A 21,469-nucleotide genomic window follows, 5' to 3' on the forward strand; every position below is an offset into this window, starting at 1 on the left:
TACCTTGGGTATGAAAGGTAGAGGAGGAAACACATAAACCGACTGGTACACCCATGGTGTCACTAGAGCGTCCACCGCTATCGCCTGAGGGTCTCTTGACCGGGCGCAATATCTTTTCAACTTCTTGTTGAGGCGGGACGCCATCATGTCTACCTGTGGTTTTTCCCACCGGTTGACCAGCATTTGGAAGACTTCTGGATGAAGTCCCCATTCTCCCGGGTGGAGGTCGTGCCTGCTGAGGAAGTCTGCTTCCCAGTTGTCCACTCCCGGAATGAACACTGCCGTCAGTGCTAACACATGATTCTCTGCCCATCTGAGAATCCTTGTGGCTTCTGCCATCGCCATCCTGCTTCTCGTGCCGCCCTGTCTGTTTACAAGTGCGACCGCCGTGATGTTGTCTGACTGGATCAGTACCGGCTGGTTTTGAAGCAGGGGTCTTGCCTGGCTTAGGGCATTGTAAATGGCCCTTAGCTCCAGGATATTTATGTGAAGAGAAATCTCCTGATTTGACCACAGTCCTTGGAAATTTCTTCCCTTTGTGACTGCCCCCCAGCCCCGAAGGCTGGCATCCGTGGTCACCAGGACCCAGTCCTGTATTCCGAATCTGCGGCCCTCTAGTAGATGAGCCCTCTGCAGCCACCACAGCAGCGACACCCTGGTTCTGGCCGATAGGGTTATCCGCTGTTGCATCTGGAGATGGGACCCGGACCATTTGTCCAACAGGTCCCACTGGAACGTCCTTGCATGGAACCTTCCGAATGGAATTGCTTCGTACGAAGCTACCATTTTTCCCAGGACTCGTGTGCATTGATGTACCGACACTTTTCCTGGTTTTAGGATGTCTCTGACCAGAGATGACAATTCCTCGGCTTTTTCCAGTGGAAGAAACACTCTCTTCTGGTCTGTGTCCAGAATCATTCCCAGGAACAGAAGACGTGTCGTCGGGACCAGCTGTGACTTTGGAATGTTTAGAATCCAGCCGTGCTGTTGTAGCACTTCCTGAGAAAATGCCACCCCCACTATCAACTGTTCTTTGGACCTCGCCTTTATCAGGAGATCGTCCAAGTACGGGATAATTAAATCTCCCTTCTTGCGAAGGAGTATCATCATTTCGGCCATTACCTTGGTAAAGACCCTCGGTGCCGTGGATAACCCGAACGGCAGCGTCTGGAACTGATAGTGACAGTCCTGTACCACAAATCTGAGGTACTCCTGGTGCGGAGGGTAAATGGGGACATGCAGGTACGCATCCTTGATGTCCAGGGATAGCATGTAATCCCCCTCCTCCAGGCTCGCAATAACCGCCCTGAGCGATTCCATCTTGAACTTGAACCTTTTGATATAAGTGTTCAAGGCTTTTAAATTTAAAATGGGTCTCACCGAACCGTCCGGTTTCGGTACCACAAACATTGTGGAGTAGTAACCCTTTCCTTGCTGAAGGAGGGGTACCTTGACAATCACTTTCTGTGAATACAGTTTTTGAATAGCCACCAACACTGCCTCCCTGGCAGAGGGAGTTGCCGGCAAGGCAGATTTTAGGAAACGGCGGGGGGGAGACGTCTCGAATTCCAGCCTGTACCCCTGAGACACTACTTGAAGGACCCAGGGATCCACTTGTGAGAGAGCCCACTGTGTGCTGAAAAACCTGAGACGTGCTCTCACCGTTCCCGATTCCGCCTGAGCAGCCCCAGCGTCATGCTGTGGACTTACCGGACGCAGGGGAGGACTTCTGCTCCTGGGAACTAGCTGTGTGCTGCAGCTTTTTCCCCCTTCCTCTGCCCCTCGGCAGAAAGGATGAGCCTCTAGCCCGCTTATTTTTCTGGGGCCGAAAGGACTGTACTTGATAATACGGTGCCTTCTTTTGCTGTGGGGTAGCCTGTGGCAAAAAGGTCGATTTCCCAGCAGTAGCTGTGGAAACGAGGTCTGAAAGACCTTCCCCAAAAAGTTCCACCCCTTTATAGGGTAAAACTTCCATGTGCCGCTTGGAGTCGGCATCACCTGACCATTGCCTAGTCCATAACCACCGTCTGGCGGCAATGGACATAGCGCTTATTTTTGATGCCAGCCGGCAAATATCCCTCTGTGCATCACGCATGTATAAGACCGCGTCTTTTATATGGTCAATCGTTAGCAAAATATTGTCCCTATCCATGGTATCAATGTTTTCCGACAGGGAGTCTGACCACGCAGCAGCAGCACTGCACATCCAAGCTGATGCAATAGCGGGTCTCAATATAATGCCAGTGTGTGTGTATATAGCTTTTAGGGTACTTTCCTGCTTTCTATCAGCAGGTTCTTTTAGGGCGGCCGTATCCGGAGACGGTAGTGCCACCTTCTTTGATAAGCGTGTCAGCGCTTTATCTACCCTAGGGGGTGTTTCCCAGCGTGACCTATCCTCTGGCGGGAAAGGGTACGCAGCCATTAACCGTTTTGAAATTATCAATTTCTTATCTGGGGAAGTCCACGCTTCCTCACACACCTCATTTAGTTCGTCAGATGCAGGAAAAACTACTGGTAGTTTTTTCTCACCAAACATAATACCCTTTTTTTTGTGGTACCTGGGGTATCATCAGAAATGTGTAATACATTTTTCATAGCCTCAATCATATAACGGGTGGATCTATTGGAGGGTACACTCGTCTCATCATCGTCGACACTGGAGTCGGTATCCGTGTCGACATCTGTATCTGTCATCTGAGGTAGCGGGCGTTTTACAGCCCCTGATGACATTTGAGACGCTTGGACAGGCACAAGCTGAGTAGCCGGCTGTCCTATGTCGTCAAACCTTTTATGTAAGGAGCTGACACTGTCACGTAATTCCTTCCATAAGTCCATCCACACTGGTGTCGACCCCGCAGGGGGTGACATGACATTCACAGGCATTTGCTCCGCCTCCACATCATTATCCTCATCATACATGTCGACACAGCAGTACCGACACACAGCAGACACACAGGGAATGCTCTTACAGAGGACAGGACCCCACAAAGCCCTTTGGGGAGACAGAGGGAGAGTATGCCAGCACACACCAGGGCGCTATATAACACAGGGATATCACTATACAGAGTGTTTTCCCCTATAGCTGCCTATATATATATATATATATATATATATATATATATATATATGGAGAGAGTTTTTTATAGGTCAGTGCGCTAAGTCTAACGTCCAAATGTTCCTTTAAAGGAAGGGGTCGTCAGAAAGTCCTGCTGTTTGGACTTAGTCGGTCGTGGATGCTCCGTCAATAAACACCTCCCAAGCTTCTTTGGTGGCTGCTCAGTTCTTCAAAATATGACTTGGGTATGTTCAGTCATGCAATTCTGTGAAGGCAGGGGAGAAGAACAAGCGCCATATGGTGTAGTATTTCAAATGAATGGGAGAAGTAGATACGTATATAAAATGTAAGTACCGGATAGATTCTTGAGATTAGGCCTGTCTGTCTCACTAGATTCTTTGTAGCTGTTCCCCACCTAGGAGACAAAGATCATCGCCATATAGTGTAGTAACCTCGGATATATCTTGGGGTACCCTCCCCTATATTTCATGCGTACCAAAAGAAAGATTTAATATAGCATATAGGATATACTTATATCCAGGTAGATCAAGTCGGTCCAATATGATGTAATGGCTGAATCAATCGCCTGTTACTGCCTTATATAGCAATATCAATAAAGTTTTTTAATCAACAAAAATAATATACAAATTCAGATAAAAAATAAAACAAATCAAAAATCTTAGCTGATTGGTATAGGCAGTAGGCAGGTCAGTCTCAACGCGTTTCGCCTCCAGGGCTTCCTCAGGAGAAAGGCCTAATCTCAAGAATCTATCCGGTACTTACATTTTATATACGTATCTACTTCTCCCATTCATTTGAAATACTACACCATATGGCGCTTGTTCTTCTCCCCTGCCTTCACATATATATATATATATTAGTGATGAGCGGATTCGGTTTTACTCGGTTTTACTCGGTTTTACTCGGTTCTCAAAACGGCATCTTATTGGCTCACGGATGTCACGTGTTTTGGATAGCCAATAAGATGCCGTTTTGAGAACCGAGTAAAACCGAACCTCGCTCATCACTAATATATATATATATATATATATATATATATACTGCGCCTAAATTGTGCCCCCCCTCTCTTTTTTACCCTTTCTGTAGTGCAGGACTGCAGGGGAGAGCCAGTGAGCTTCCTTCCAGCGGAACTGTGAGGGAATAATGGCGCCAGTGTGCTGAGGGAGTTGGCTCCGCCCCTTTTTCGGCGGGCTTTCTCCCGCTATTCTATCGTTTCTGGCAGGGGTTAATATACACCTATATAGCCTCTGGGGCTATATATGGTGTTAGTTTTGCGAGCCAAGGTGTTATTATTGCTGCTCAGGGCGCCCCCCCCCCCAGCGCCCTGCACCCATCAGCGACCGCAGTGTGTGGTGTGCATGAGGAGCAATGGCGCACAGCTGCAGTGCTGTGCGCTACCTTGGAGAAGACAGAAGTCTTCAGCCGCCGATTTTCCGGACCACCTTCTTGTTTCTGGCTCTGTAAGGGGGACGGCGGCGCGGCTCCGGGAACGGACGACGAGGTCGGGTCCTGTGTTCGATCCCTCTGGAGCTAATGCTGTCCAGTAGCCTAAGAAGCCCAAGCTACCACCACTTAGGTAGGTTCGCTTCTTCTCCCCTTAGTCCCTTGTTGCAGTGAGCCTGTTGCCAGCAGGTCTCACTGAAAATAAAAAAACCTAAACTATACTTTCTGCTAGGAGCTCAGGAGAGCCCCTAGTGTGCATCCAGCTCAGCCGGGCACAGAAATCTAACTGAGGCTTGGAGGAGGGTCATAGGGGGAGGAGCCAGTGCACACCAGATAGTCCTAAATCTTTCTATAGAGTGCCCAGTCTCCTGCGGAGCCCGTCTATTCCCCATGGTCCTTACGGAGTCCCCAGCATCCACTAGGACGTCAGAGAAATAATTGCGTAGTGATATTCGGGAGAATGGTGCATGTACGCTAGAGAGCAAAGGCTCTTTGTTTTTACTGTGCGGCACCATCTTCCCAAAGAGGTCACTGGGAGGATGGCACAGCGCAGGAGGGGGGACCCGCTTTCTGGAGCAAGGTAAGTATACCGTGGAAAGGGGTAACTTATACACACTCCACCCCCACCCCCTTGGCACCAGTGCTAAAGGGCATATTTATCATATTCTAAATTTTAAATGCATATGTTATTAATATTGTTCAAGTAAATTAGCAATATGAAAATTTATATTTCACACAAACTGACTCTGTTTCTCCTGCCAGGATATGGACTCCGAGAAGAGCCCCTCATGGCAAGGGCTTGAAAGCAGTATGATAGCGTAACACTAAGTGCCACTGCATATGTGCAGCCGTTGGATGCTTCGTCAGGGGCTGCCAGAGAAGGAAACAGTAGTCCATAGGATATCTCCATCTTGAGACGGCATTAGCCATCGTGGCCAAGCACGGGGAACTTGGTAAATCTGGCAGCACTGCAGTCCCAAAATAAACCTATAGGGTCTGCATTTGCAGATGAAGATGGAGACCCTGGAAGATATCAGAGATATATTCTGTGGTTCCTCCATAGTATATCTGTACGATACTTAACATTTGTGGATACTCCCTAAAAACAGCTGCTTTTGAGGAAAATCCTGAAAATATTGAAATATTGAATGATAAATAGGCCCATACGAACAGTGATACTCAAAACAATTATGATAAATACTACAATTAGCATGGAGCTTAAATGAGGATCTTAGCACATATTTTGGCAAATATGAAAGCCTAACCACCACTAATATATATATATATATATTATAAAAAAAACGGCTCTGGATTCGCACTATAATTGTCACTGCTCGGCGGCCTTTTGTCATAGCTTAATGTTTCATACTGACCTGCACTGGGACCACACATACACACCTCACAATTCAAAGAGTCACCAAATATTTATTGGAATTGTGGTCCTTAGCTTATGAAGTCTTTTAAATTAAATTATCCAATTTAGAGGTCTAAAGAATTATCTATTGGAGAGCATCGCATATATAAAACAAACACCCCTGAAGAAGTCATGATTGACGAAACGCGTTGTGGATAACATGATTGACCTAAGTGGTGTGACCAAGCTGTCAGAGAGCTCATCCCCAGCTGGGGTAGACAGCTAGTCTTGATATTCACCATCGGGTCCGCAAACGTCAAGAAAACCTAAGATATATGTGATGTAAGATTGGATCTAAAAACAAATAGATAGATAGATAGATAGATAGATAGATAGATAGATAGATAGATAGATTTAATCAAAATGTCCTAAATATACAATTGAAATACCGATCGGTGTCTATCTGGGTGTATTTTGGTATGAGGGTTCAGAATGATCTGACAACCACCTATAAAGGTTCTTCAATCTTCATCTATAAGAATTTCGTAAAAGAACTTAAGAACATTCAAAGGAATATGTGGACATTAGAAGTCAATTTGTTGGGTGCTACCCTCCACTTATCTTGCTAAAAAACCTCTAGGTCCTACTGGTAAAGTATATGTACAAAAGGTGAGAAAAGCGCTGGTATATGGTAAAACAATCCCATCTGGGGATAGCAGCCGACCCTAACAAAGGTATATAGAACCCAACTGGGTCTAAAAACTAGTTCTAAAAGGACTAAGACATTTCAGCGCATATTTGGGTATTGTATTATATATATACACATATACAGAGAGAGAGAGATAGAAAAAAATATACACGTGCATCCTTTTGATATAGTAGAAAGTAGGGATGTTGCCTACCTTGACCACAATGATTTGGAGCAGTAACATTTTCACCACTCATTAATACAATGAAGTTCTTTGCAACCCGGACACTTGCATGCCACGTCGACATTGCTACTGGTGGCTCTTGACATGGAAAAAGGGCCCTGTTGTTAATTGGAGACCCAAAGGTATAAACACAAGGCCTAGTTTGAAAGGAAAAAGAATTGCTTTTAAAGAGCAAAATCAGACATTTAAATAAACATGTTACTGTATGCCATTTGTGTTTTTTTTTTTTTTTTAAAAGGATTCCTTTTTAATAGCTTTATACCTGGGTTGTCAGAAAGGGTTACTTTTTAATAGCTTTATACCTGGGTTGTCAATGTGGCCTAATATGCTGAACATCTGTAATGCTTTCCTACAACTATCACCAATTATGGATGGTATTAGAGGTAGGTTTGTGGCATGAAGGGTAGCCAGCTCAGATTTTCATTTGGTCCAATACTTATGACCATGCATTAATAATAGATTTACATAGCAAACAAAAGTACAGTACATGCACAGTCTTTACTCATCACAACATACAAAGGACCTCTATCAGAGTTGATCGCTCGCTAGCTATTTTCAGCAGCGATGCAAACGCATAGTCGCCGCCCACGGAGGAGTGTATTTTTCGCTTTGCAAGAGTGTGAACGCCTGTGCAGCCGAGCGGGACAAAAACATTTTGTGTAAAACAAGACCAGCCCTGTAGTTACTTATTCTGTGCAATGATTGCTGCGATGAAGGTCCTGGAACTGACGTCAGACACCCGCCCTGCAAACGCCTGGGCATGCCTGCGTTTTTCCAAACACTCCCAGAAAATGGTCAGTTGACACCCATAAACTCCCACTTCCTGTCAATCTCCTTGCGATCGGCTGTGCGAATGGAATTGTTGCTAGAAGCGGTGCAAAACAACGATGCTCTTTGTACCCGTACGCCACGCGTGCGCATTGCAGCTCATACGCATGCGTAGTTTTGCCGTTTTTTTAAATGATCGCTACGCAGCGAACAAAGGCAGCTAGCGATCAACTCGGAATGAGAGCCAAAGTACAATAGTATGGGAAACGTGCAATGAAATCTCATAAAGTGAATCTCACAACAAATTAAGTGAGATGGAAAAGTGTGTTAGTACTGTATAGGGAATATAAAAAGCTTTGCAGCTAGTCTGTATAAAGTAGATCCAGCCGCCTAGGACTATTTAGAATGTCTGCAACCTAAAGCAAAAGGTGACATTCATTTCTTGTTTACTGGACCAAAAAAATATTTCTTTGTTCTCTAAATGCACAAAACAAATACCACATGTGCACAACACTTCTTCCACCTACACCATAAATGTTTACGTAACAAACTAAGAATTTCAGACAACTAATCATCTGCCAATCTAAAAGTACAGACAGCTGAATTGTGAGCTAGACTTCCTGCAGAACTTGTCTCTTAAATTGTTACGTCTGAATAGAGAGGGATGGCAAACCAGTGCCTTTGATCCAAGCTTAGGAACTGTAATCCTATTACAGCCCATCGTGCTATAAATCTGACCTTCTTTGCTGTGATCCGGATTTTAAGCAAGGCATAAAAGGGATGCCAAGCATATTTACAGTGTCTTAATGGCAACTGAATCCACCAGTATTAGATGTCTCCTACTTATATCTGTATAACCTGACAGTAGCTGGTAATTCCTTTTTTTTTCCAAATACTAACCTTCCACTTTGGTCTTTAGCCCACTTCACTGACCTCCCATTTGCTGTTGTTTTATACCGTATCCTTACTGCTGAAGGGAAGGCAGCTGGAACTTTTACTCCCGATTTGCTGATCTTTAAGCTCCATGTGTCAGTAAAAAAACTGAGCTCTCCACATCCCGGTGCCTGGCTACAGCGCATATAATAGGATAGCTGCTCCTTCCATCGGCTTGTAGGTAAAGACACTAGTTCAGGTGGGATTTGATGGCTGAGAGCTAATTGCTGCTCATATACATGACTTGGCTGGACATAACTCATGCATTTTTCAGCACCTGGCACAGCAGTGACATCCACCTCTTCGACCTTTAACACAGATAAATCACAGCAGTCCAAGACTAGAGCAAAATCCTCACTCCCATGATTCTCTCTGTCACAGCAGTTCTCTGAACTAGTAATCCCAGAAGTCTGTTTACTGTTGCCATGGTGATCACACTTATCGGAACCATCTCTTTCACCTACAGCAAACAAAGTGTAGTCTTTAATCTTATTCTGTGAGGAGCATATGCTTAAATTTGACACATAAGTTTCATGTCTTCGATCTTCACAGGTTCCACCAGGCTGTGGAGGGCAGGCCTTTCCAGTAGCCGTTTCTTCTAAATGGTTGGGTTGAAGGAATAAAACAATGCTGCCTGTTATAGTCTGACTGTCAAAACTTACATCAAGGTCCAGTGCATAATGCTTCACAAGAATGTGACTGGTGTTGGACATCAGTGGTAAATCATCTGCCTTTTCCTCCATAATCAGTTCTATTGAACCCTGCTTGCAGGTATAATAGAATGACCATTGACAGTACAATAGGAATATTGTACGGTTTTCTGCAACAAAAACAAAAAATATTCAACATAACTAAATTTTAAGAGAAATAACTATCTTTGTCTAAAGTAACAGAGATAGCATGCAACTCTGCATTGGTATTTCAGCTTTGAACAGGAAAATAATTTTAGGATTTATATTGAACAAATAAATGTAATATTTATTGAGTAGCTATAAGTTTCATGCCTTCCAAAGAAAAAGTGAGGATAGGTGAACAAAGAAGCTGATCATTGTACCACATGAATTCCTTCACACTTTTTTGGGGTATTTTGGGATGATTTACTACAGGGCTCGACAAATCTCAGGGCATGCTAGACCCGGCAATTTCCCAGTTCTGATATGTTAAAGGGATATATACGTTATGGTAAGAACTTACCGTTGATAACGGTATTTCTCCTAAGTCCACAGGTATCCACAGGATAACATTGGGGATATGATGGAGCGACAGCGGATTGGCACCAAACGATCACAAGCTTTCAGGCCTCCCAGAATGCACCGGGCTCGTCCATATAATCCCGCCCACTGACTCAGTCAAATCAGTTGTTTCCAAAGCATATAGGCAGGAGCATTATGTAGAACCCTATTCAGGCGAAAAACCCACATGCACACTCTTCCATGCAAGAGGGAAGAGTTAAGTGAGTATACAGATTCTCAAATCAGGTGCGTCAGGGTGGGATCCCTGTGGATACCTGTGGACTTAGGAGAAATACTGTTATCAACGGTAAGTTCTTACCATAACGTATATTTCTCCGGCAAGGGTCCACAGGTTATCTACAAGATAACATTGGGATTTCCCAAAGCAATTTGTAGCGGTGGGGACGCTCCTGATTAATAGGAGAACCTTACGTCCGAATTGAGCATCATGAGAGGCAAAGATATCCAAGGCATAATGTCTGATTGAATGTGTTTATTGGAAGCCATGTGGCTACCTTACATATCTGTTCTGCTCAAGCACAACATTGTGCTACCCATGAAAGACCCTCCTTACATGTAAAATGAGCAGAGACATTAGCCGGGACAGGGAGATCAGCTTAAGAATATGCTTCTGAAATCATCATTCAAAGCCATCTTGCTAGCATCTGTTTAGTAGCAGGCCATCTCCTCTTGTGAAAAAACCGTAGAGGATGAAAGAGAATTTGTCTTTCTAATGGCATTGGTACAATCCATGTACATACTTAATGCCCGGACTACGTCCAGCGACACATCTCCCGCAGAAAATCACGATTTCTGGAAAAACCGGGACCATAATATCTTCATTAAAGTGGAATATAGATCACCCCTTAGGAAGATACCCAGACCTAGTTCTGAGAACTACTTTATCTGGATAACATCAGAAAAGGAGATTAAAATGAAAAGTGCTCCTAAATCTGACTCTCTTCTACCTGCCGAACGAGAACTTTAGCTGTCAACCATTTAAAATCCACTTCACTTAGTGGTTTAAACAGAGCAACTTGACAGGCTTTTGAGGACTAGATTTAGATTCCCTGACCCTGTAGTAGGAAAAGGGGAAGGCTGAATGCGCAGCATTCCCTGTGAAAAATTGCACACCTCCTGTAATTTGGCATTTTTCTTTCGGAACCATACTGTCAAATGCTGACACTTCCTGTTTGAAGGAATAGTAAAAACCCTGGAAACTCTGCAAGATTTCGGGTCCATACCTCTTTCATTGCACCAATGCATATAAGCTTGTCACATTTGGTGATAAATACAAGTTAAGGAAGTTTTTTCCTTGCTCTGAGATTTTGTGAGAATCCTCTGGACCTCAGTATATAGATTTCAAAAGCCACGCCATCAAAACAGTTGATCCATATATCTGTGATAATCAAGGTCCCTGTCTTAATCTGGGCGTAGAGGAAACAGAAAAGGTATTCAACATTTTCTGCGGATCTGTGTACCAACACCTTCTGGGCCAAGCCAGGGCTTATTAGGATCCCGGCATCTTTGTTGTATTTTCCTCCCTATCCTGAGTAACAGGATGATTTGAGAAACACATAAGAGAAATAAATTTCCCATTAGAAAATATCCACAACGAACACTTCCTTTGTTCCTGACCCGATTATGGTTTTTGTTTTTCAGATGGGACACCATGAGAATTATCTCTGGCCAAGCCCATTGGTCTACCCGAGTCTGAAATGACTTTAGGGTGCAAAGCCCATTCATTTACCTGAATGGCGTGTCGACTGAGAAATCAGCTCTTTAGTTTAGGACTCTCGGAAAAAAACCCTGAGGACAAGGCTAGAAGGATGGAGTTCTGCATGTTTTAGTATGTGATTTACCTCCCTCCTCGCTATTTATCTGCGTGTTCCTGTCTGAAAGTTAAGGTACACTACTGTCCTTTCCTTGTCCTTGCTGATCTGGACCGATCTTCCTTTAGGAATGTCTCGTGCCTGAATCAGGACCCAGTATATGGCCTGAAGTGCTAACAGATTTATTAGCAGGCACCTTTTTTCTGTGAACCAAAAAATAAAGAAGGGGAAGACTCGGCGCTGACTTGATATGGATTCTCCTGTATTCAAACACTAATATTCCAGGTATACTGCAGCTCTATGTATCAAAGAGATCACTGAATCTCCAAAAAAGTAAAAGCTAAAAGAAAAATGTTAAATAAAGCGCTGCATAGCTGGAATCAATTTATATTATTTTAATTACATAATGTCATCAACATACAACATAAACATAACATACACACATAAACCCGGCCGGTGTTAAAAATAAGATTTTACACTTACCGGTAAATCTATTTCTCGTAGTCCGTAGAGGATGCTGGGACTCCGTAAGGGCCATGGGGAAAAGACGGGCTCCGCAGGAGACATGGGCACTTTAAGAAAGACTTTGGACTCTGGGTGTGCACTGGATCCTCCCCCTATGCCCCTCCTCCAGACCTCAGTTAGAGAAACTGTGCCCAGAGGAGATGGACAGTACGAGGAAAGGATTTTTGGGAATCCCAGGGCAAGATTCATACCAGCCACACCAATCACACCGTATAACTTGTGATAACTACCCAGTTAATAGTATGAACAAACAACATAGTATCGGTCTAAACCGATGAAACTATAACATAACCCTTATGTAAGCAATAATTATATACAAGTCTTGCAGAAGAAGTCCGCACTTGGGACGGGCGCCCAGCATCCTCTACGGACTACGAGAAATAGATTTACCGGTAAGTGTAAAATCTTATTTTCTCTAACGTCCTAGAGGATGCTGGGACTCCATAAGGACCATGGGGATTATACCAAAGCTCCCAAACGGGCGGGAGAGTGCGGATGACTCTGCAGCACCGATTGAGCAAACAGGAGGTACTCCTCAGCCAGGTTATCAAATTTATAGAACTTTGCAAAGGTGTTTGACCCCGACCAAGTAGCTGCTCGGCACAACTGTAATGCCGAGACCCCTCGGGCAGCCGCCCAAGAAGAGCCCACCTTCCTAGTGGAATGGGCCTTAACCGATTTAGGCAATGGCAATCCTGCCGTAGAATGCGTCTGCTGAATCGTGTAACAGATCCAGCGAGCAATAGTCTGCTTTGAAGCAGGCGCGCCAACTTTGTTGGCTGCATACAGAACAAACAGCACTTCAGTCTTCCTGACCCTCGCTGTTCTGGCCACATAAATCTTCAAAGCCCTGACCACATCAAGGGACTCGGAATCCTCCAAGTTACGCGTAGCCACAGGCACGAGCATAGGTTGATTCACATGAAAAGAAGAGACCACTTTAGGCAGAAATTGAGGACGAGTCCTCAATTCTGCCTATCCACGTGGAAAACCAGATAGGGGCTTTTATGTGACAAAGCCGCTAATTCCGAAACACGCCTCGCAGAAGCCAAGGCCAACAACATGACCACTTTCCAAGTGAGATATTTCAACTCCACTGTTTTGAGTGGTTCAAACCAAGGTGACTTGAGGAAACTTAATACCACATTAAGATCCCACGGCGCCACCGGAGGTACAAAAGGAGGCTGAATATGCAGCACCCCCTTCACGAATGTCTGTACTTCAGGAAGAGAAGCCAATTCTTTTTGAAAGAAAATGGATAAGGCCGAAATTTGGACCTTTACGGACCCTAATTTTAGGCCCAAATTCACTCCTGTTTACAGGAAGTGAAGCAGACGACCCAAATGGAACTCCTCCGTAGGAGCAGTCCTGGCCTCACACCAAGAAACATATTTTCTCCATATACGGTGATAATGTTTCGATGTCACGTCCTTCCTAGCCTTGATCAGGGTAGGAATGACCTCCTCCGGAATACCTTTTTTCGCTAGGATCCGGCATTCAACCGCCATGCCGTCAAACGCAGCCGCGGTAAGTCTTGGAACAGACAGGGCCCCTGCTGCAGCAGGTCCTGTCTTAGAGGAAGAGGCCACGAATCTTCTGTGAGCAACTCTTGCAGAACCGGATACCAAGTCCTTCGTGGCCAATCTGGAACAATGAGGACTGTTCTGACTCTTCTCAGGCTTATTATTCTCAACAACTTGGGTATGAGAGGTAGAGGAGGGAACACATAGATCGATCTGAACACCCAAGGTGTCACTAGAGCGTCCACCGCTACCGCCTGAGGGTCTCTTGACCTGGCGCAATACCGCTTTAGCTTTTTGTTGAGACGGGACGCCATCATGTCCATCTGAGGCAGTCCCCACCGACCCACGATCTGTGCGAAGACTTCTTGATGAAGTCCCCACTCTCCCGGATGCAGGTCGTGTCTGCTGAGGAAGTCCGCTTCCCAGTTGTCCACCCCCGGGATGAATACTGCTGATAGGGCGCTTACATGGCCTTCCGCCCAGCGAAGAATCCTGGTCGCTTCTGCCATGGCCACTCTGCTCCTTGTGCCGCCTTGGCGGTTTACATGAGCCACTGCTGTGACATTGTCTGACTGAATCAGAACCGGTTTGTCCCGAAGCAATGCCCCCGCTTGGCGTAGGGCATGGTATATGGCCCTCAACTCCAGGACGTTGATGTGGAGACCAGTCTCTAGAATTGACCAGAGACCTTGGAAATTTCTTCCCAGTGTGACCGCTCCCCAACCTCGGAGGCTTGCGTCCGTGGTCACCAGGATCCAGTCCTGAATTCCGAACCTGCGGCCTTCTAGGAGGTGAGCACTGTGCAGCCACCACAGGAGAGATACCCTGGCTCTGGGAGACAGGGTGATCCTCTGATGCATTTGTAAATGGGACCCGGACCATTTGTCCAGTAGATCCCATTGAAAGGTCCTCGCATGGAACCTTCCGAAGGGGATGGCCTCGTACGATGCCACCATCTTCCCCAGGACACGCGTGCAGTGATGCACTGAAACCTTTTTTAGCTTTAATAGGTTCCTGACCAGGGCTATGAGCTCCTGAGCCTTTTCCATCGGAAGAAAAACCTTTTTTCTGGTCTGTGTCTAGAATCAGGCCCAAAAAGGTCAGACGCGTTTGTAGGGACTAGCTGGGACTTCGGTATATTGAGAATCCAGCCGTGCCTCTGCAACATATTCACCGACAGCGACACGCTGTGCAGCAACTTCTCCCGAGATCTCGCCTTAATGAGGAGATCATCCAAGTATGGGATAACTGTGACACCCTGCTTGCGCAGGAGCACCATCATTTCCGCCATTACCTTGGTGAAAATTCTCGGGGCTGTGGAAAGCCCAAACGGCAACGTCTGAAATTGGTAATGACAGTCCTGTACTGCAAATCTCAGGAACGCCTGGTGAGGAGGGAAAATCGGAACATGAAGGTATGCATCCTTTATGTCCAGGGACACCATCCAATCCCCACCCCTCCAGGCTGGCGATAACCGCTCTGAGCGATTCCATCTTGAACTTGAACTTTTTCAAGTACAAGTTCAGGGATTTTAGATCCAAAATGGGCCTGACCGAACCGTCCGGTTTCGGGACCACAAACAGGGTTGAGTAATAACCTTTTCCTTGCTGGAGAAGAGGAACTTTGACTATCACCTGTTGAAGATACAATTTTTGAATTGCAGTCAACACTAACTCCCTCTCTGACGGGGAAGCTGGCAGAGCCGATTTGAAAAACCGGCGAGGAGGCACGTCTTCGAATTCCAGCCTGTATCCCTGAGAAAAAATCTCTACAGCCCAGGGATCCACCTGTGAGTGAACCCAGACCTGGCTGAAAAATCGAAGACGTGCCCCCACTTGAGCTGACTCCCCCGGGAAGCCCCAGCGTCATGCGGTGGACTTTGCAGATGTAGGTGAAGGACTTCTGCTCCTGGGAACTAGCTGCATGTAGCTTTTTTCCCTTGCCTTTTCCTCTGGCAAGGAAGGACGATCCCCGTACCTTCTTGCTTTTATTGGAACGAAAGGACTGCATTTGATAATGAGGTGCCTTTTTAGTATGCTGCGGGGGGACATAAGGTAAGAAATTCGATTTACCGGCCATAGCAGTAGAGACAAGGTCCGAGAGGCCTTCTCCAAACAACTCCTCCCCCTTGTAAGGCAACGACTCCATATGCCGCTTTGAGTCGGCATCCCCCGTCCACTGTCGGGTCCACAAGAGTCGCCTAGCAGAAATAGACATAGCATTTATTCTGGAGCTTAGTAAACAAATGTCTCTTTGATCATCCCTCATATATAAAGCAGCATCTTTGATATGCTCTAGGGTCATTAGAATGGTATCCTTATCTAGGGTGTCAAATTCCGTAGATAAGGAATCTGTCCATGCTGCGACAGCATAGCCGGTCTAACGATAGTACCGGAATGTGTGTAAATGTGCTTCATGGTAACCTCCTGCTTACGATCAGCAGGATCATTGAGGGAAGCTGTATCCTGAGAAGGCAGTGCCACCTTCTTGGATAAGCGTGTCAGCGCCTTGCCTACCTTAGGCGAAGATTCCCATCGTATCCTGTCCTTTTGTGGAAAGGGATACGCCATAAGAATCCTTTTGGGAACTTGTAGTCTCCTATCTGGAAATTCCCAAGCCTTTTCGCACAAGTCGCTTATCTCAAATGAGGACGGAAAAGTGACCTCAGGCTTTTTCCCTTTATACATGTGAACCCTCGTGTCAGGGACAGGGGGTTCCTCAGTGATATGCAAAACCTCTTTAATGGAAATAATCATTTAACGAATACCATTTGCCACCTTTGGCTGTAATTTTGCATCCTCATAGTCAACACTAGAGTCAGTATCTGTGTCGGTATCTGTGTCAGTGATCTGGGATATGGTGCGTTTTTGAGACCCCAAAGGTCCTGGTGCCACAGGGACAGGCATGGTCTGACTACCTGACTGATTCCTAGCTTCAGCCTTGTCTAATCTTTTATGCAGTAAATTTACATTTGCATTCAAGACGTTCCACATATCCACCCAGTCCGGTGTCGGCATTGCCGACAGCGACCTGACAATCATGCACTCCCCCTCCTCCTTAGGTGAGCCTTACTCGTCAAACATGTCGACACACACGTACCGACACACTTCACACACACCGGGAATCTCTTTTCTGAAGACAGGTTCCCCCTGAGGCCCCTTGGAGAGACAGAGAGAGAGTATGCCAGCACACACCCTAGCGCTATATAACCCTGGAGAAAAACACAGAATGTTTACCCAGTAGCGCTGCTTAATGTATAAACGCCAATAAAGTGCCCCCCCCCCTCTACTTTAAAACCCCCTTTCACCGTGTGTCAAGCAGGGGAGAGTCCGGGGAGCTTCCTCTCAGCGGTGCTGTGGAGAGAAAATGGCGCTGGTGAGTGCTGAGGGAGAAGCCCCAATCCCTCGGCGGCGGGCTTCTGTCCCGCTCAAACTTACCTAAAAATGTCGGGGGCTCTTTTATATACATGTACAGTGCCCACCTGTACATGTATATAGACTTTTGCCATAGGAGAGGTGTTTTATTGCTGCCCAGGGCGCCCCCCCTGCGCCCTGCACCCTTACAGTGACCGGAGTGTGTGAGGTGTATGGGAGCAATGACGCACAGCTGCGGTGCTGTGCGTTACCTCAGTGAAGCACCGAAGGCTTCTGCCGCCTTAGAAGTCATCTGTCTTCGTTTCTTCTGGCTCTGTGAGGAGAACGGCGGAGCGGCTCTGGGGTGAACGCCCAGGACGAACCTGTGTTCACTCCCTCTGGAGCTAATGGTGTCCAGTAGTCGAGGAAGCAGAGCCTATCATTTAAGTAGGTCTGCTCCTCTCTCCTCAGTCCCTCGATGCAGGGAGCCTGTTGCCAGCAGTGCTCCCTGAAAAAGAGAAAAAATCCTAACAAAAATGCTTTCTAAGCAGGAAACTCAGGAGAGCTCCCTGCAGTGCACCCATTCTCCTCTGGGCGCAGTCTAAAACTGAGGTCTAGAGGAGGGGCATAGGGGGAGGAGCCAGTGCACACCCAGAGTCCAAAGTTTTTCTTAAAGTGCCCATGTCTCCTGCGGAGCCCGTCTATTCCCCATGGTCCTTACGGAGTCCCAGCATCCTCTAGGACGTAAGAGAAAGATCTATGAATTTAAAAATTAATTATTAATTAAAAACACCATCAACCCCAACAAATTTCATATATCACAGAATGACCTTCATTTCATTCATCACCAATAATTGTTATAACACTGATATAACGTATTAGTCAAACAATTGAATGCATATAATTGACCAAGGGGCCACTGGCGATTAGAACTTTTCCTTCAGTCACTTTATAGCACAAAGATATTTTTAGGCTATGAACATCCACAGCATATAGCATCCAATATTCTGTCAAAAAGCTCTGTCCATAGATGTATATTAGGGGCTTAGCATATATGCATCCATATGATATTGAGTTAGTTTGTTAGTATAGCCAGCAATGTCCATAACCTAGGTTATATTAGCATCGGGTTAATCAGTCACTCCGGTCCACTCAGAATTAACATGGATATGCAACCACACTGATATATTGCCCTCTAACTGGGGCTGTGATAATCTGTCCTAGATAATGGTTACTGAGCGGGCTTGGTTATTTAAGGGTTCTCACCGACCAGCTAATTGTGTACTGTGTCAGGGTATCCCCACCGACTCCTCCATTGAGTCCCGCCGCACCTCAGAAGCCTGAGGAAGCCGCTGACTGTATAGGCGGAGAAACGCCTTGAGAGGTCTAAGGCACACGGACCTGGCAATATATCTATCTGTGGACATATCACGCTAACGGATCTGAGGTGCGGCAGGACTCAAGGGAGGAGTCGGTGGGGATACCCTGACACAGTACACAATTAGCTGGTCGGTGAGAACCCTTAAATAACCAAGCCCGCTCAGTAACCATTGTCCAGGACAGATTATCACAGCCCCAGTTAGAGGGCAATATATCAGTGTGGTTGCATACCCATGTTAATTCTGAGTGACTGATTAACCCGATGCTAATATAACCTAGGTTATGGACATTGCTGGCTAAACTAACAAACTAACTCAATATCATATGGATGCATATATGCTAAGCCCCTAATATACATCTATGGACAGAGCTTTTTGACAGAATATTGGATGCTATATGCTGTGGATGTTCATAGCCTAAAAATATCTTTGTGCTATAAAGTGACTGAAGGAAAAGTTCTAATCGCCAGGGGCTATATGCATTCAATTGTTTGACTAATGCGTTATATCAGTGTTATAACAATTATTAGTGATGAATGAAATGAAGGTCATTCTGTGATATATGAAATTTGTTGGGGTTGATGGTGTTTTTAATTAATTTTTAAATTCATAGATATTTTAACACCGGCCGGGTTTATGTGTGTATGTTATGTTTATGTTGTTTGTTGATGACATTATGTGATTAAAATAATATAAATTGATTCCAGCTATGCAGCGCTTTATTTAACATTTTTCTTTTACCTTTTTTCTGTGATCCATAATCCCCAGAATCATAATTTTCCGGAAAAATGGCCTATTTGTTGTCAGGATTTCGCCATCTGATACCAATAAGAAAAAGGTATCCTCTCATCTAGATGGAATGTCTGTAGCCCCCAGGCTACTTCTTACCTTTTCTTGCCAGTACCACATACTTGTTTGTGTACTGTCCATCTGGCCCGTCTACACCACCTGGTATTCACAGACGGTCTTGCGCTCAGAGAATTTAACCAGGTACAACACTGCTTAACTTTCTACATCATTGAGATTGGACATATTTAGTGTGATGCGGCCTTAGATGGAGGAGATACTGGAAAAGTCTTGAGTGGAATTATGCCCACTCCATCATGTGTATTGTTAACACCATCAAACCCATCATTCGCACTGCTGCGTGAATCAATATTGTTTGACATTGTAACCACTCTCCTAGTTTTGCCTTGGATATCTTGTTCCGTGGTAACTACTTTCTGCAAACTCGAATTCAGTATAGCCCCCGTGAGTTATGTTACGGAACCAGAGATGATCCCATTTACGAACCACCCGTGCCTCTGCAGTCAAGTTATTTGTATGTTGTAGATGACATAGAACCTTTCCTGTATTTGTGTCAGGATAGGAAAGTGGTCAAGGTATGGCAATTTTACTTAACCTCTACTAACGGAGATAAATTGCCATAATCATTTAGGTACTCTGGGGCTATGGCTAACCCAAAGGGTAAGGCCTACCTGAATTTTTGCTGAAGGATGGTAAACCTTGAGATAACACTGATGGACAGTGTTATAGGAGCCTGAAGGTAAAATTCCTGACTTATCCAGGAATATCATGTATTATATTGGCTCCTTGTCCAACTATGGAGTTGCCTCCATGTGAACCGTGTTACCCAAATTTCTGTTTTTGAAATTGATAATTGGGCGAGGGATTGTTTTTGACCCAGGTGGGAATAAACCCTCCATTGTGCATGGGTTACTGGAATGACAATTCCCGACAAAACATTTTTTGAATTGCTTCATGTAAAACCCTCGTCTACTCCTCTACCCGAGACGGGCTGCAACTGATTATCTTTTAGGAGAATGGTTCCAGAAGGGAAAATATAACCTTAGAGATACTGCTTCTTGCACCCAGGCATCTATTTGTAGACTGCTATCAATCTGTGCAAACTGAAGAAGTCGGCCCCTTATCCTTCTGGAATCAGCCAGAAGGAGACCTGCGCCATCATACTGATGGCCTCTGGTTTGGAAGCTGGCCTCTGGTTGCCTTTGCTTCTTTGCCTTACCAAACTTATTGTATTAAGGCTGTTGCGTTCCTTTATTACCGACAAGGCCGAACCAGACCCCATTTTGGGGTTATATGTGGAAGGGAACATGACCTTCTTGGACTCTGGAATAACTGTTAAAACAGAAACTTCCATCCAAGGCAAAAAATTTCCTGAACCTTCTTAGATTCTGAATCAGCTTCCTCTGTACAGATGAAGGATTTATACTATAAGTCATGTTGTGCCTAGGCAAAAAAAACTAGTCAAGATATCTGAGGACCCATCTGTACGTGAACCAAGCTGTTCTTGAACAGCGATTGTTATGCTGATGCCCTAGAACATTAGTGTCCATATGAACTATATGAGATTCTTACTCCCTTGCAGGCGCTGAAACCTGGCTTCCAGTACCTCAGCCTAATGTACCTACAGTACCTGGTATTTCAAGGTGGTCCCCCTCCAAGAACTAACCAGGCCGAACACTGCTTAGTTTCCAAAATCTATTGAGATTGGGCCTATCCAGTATAGTGTAGCCGTAGACTACAAGGTGAAGTCCTGGCTGGCCTTATCACTGCCCCAGACAAAGACAATATGGTCTTATTCTTTTGATGACAGAGGCCCTATAGATTTTTGCATTAACAAATGATATGCATATCTATTTTGGGAGGCACTTCCCTATTTAAAACAGTCCCTATCCTGAAAAAGATATTGGAATCCCATTTACTGGGCTTCTACTTTATTGGGTGTAACCCAAACCTTTTTTCTGACTTCTGCCCTCGTGCAGAGACCTTTTGGGACGTTTAAACTAAAGTGCCTTATTTCCCCAGGCTCTGCTGCCTCTATTGACAGCTAGCCTATTTTTGCTCTCATTTATTCCGCTTATTTATTTAGCCGATATATTTTACCTGTTCTTCGCATGCTGAAGTAGAGTATATGGAACTTTCATCATCTGATGATTTCATGTGTAGCCTGTGATAGTCGATGATTTATTTACCTTCGGTTCATCAGCTTGTCTTATTGAAGATGCTGTTGGGGATATACCACAATCAGTGAGCAGCATGTGTTAATATTGTAAGAGTTAACATTTCAGCTAAACTGTACAAGGTCTGTGCAACAT

General features: G+C 45.1%; 1 protein-coding gene across 6 annotated transcripts in view; it reads right to left on the bottom strand.

Annotated features, from left to right (window-relative positions):
- Positions 1 to 21,469, bottom strand: part of AOPEP (aminopeptidase O (putative)) — a 1,013,974-nt gene that overhangs the window by 901,358 nt on the left and 91,147 nt on the right. For 3 of the 6 annotated variants that reach the window (XM_063913752.1, XM_063913755.1, XM_063913754.1), the window contains exons 3-5: positions 21,258 to 21,378; positions 8,474 to 9,326; positions 6,776 to 6,942 (exon numbers count right to left, since the gene is read on the bottom strand). In XM_063913752.1, the coding sequence (XP_063769822.1) occupies positions 6,776 to 6,942; positions 8,474 to 9,326; positions 21,258 to 21,270 (1,033 nt within the window). In that variant the 5' untranslated portion in view covers positions 21,271 to 21,378. The remainder of the gene's footprint in view (positions 1 to 6,775; positions 6,943 to 8,473; positions 9,327 to 21,257; positions 21,379 to 21,469) is intronic. The other 3 variants (XM_063913753.1, XM_063913756.1, XM_063913757.1) reach the window with 1 other exon arrangement.

Source organism: Pseudophryne corroboree, chromosome 1, assembly GCF_028390025.1.
Source record: "Pseudophryne corroboree isolate aPseCor3 chromosome 1, aPseCor3.hap2, whole genome shotgun sequence".
Lineage (NCBI taxonomy): Eukaryota > Metazoa > Chordata > Amphibia > Anura > Myobatrachidae > Pseudophryne > Pseudophryne corroboree.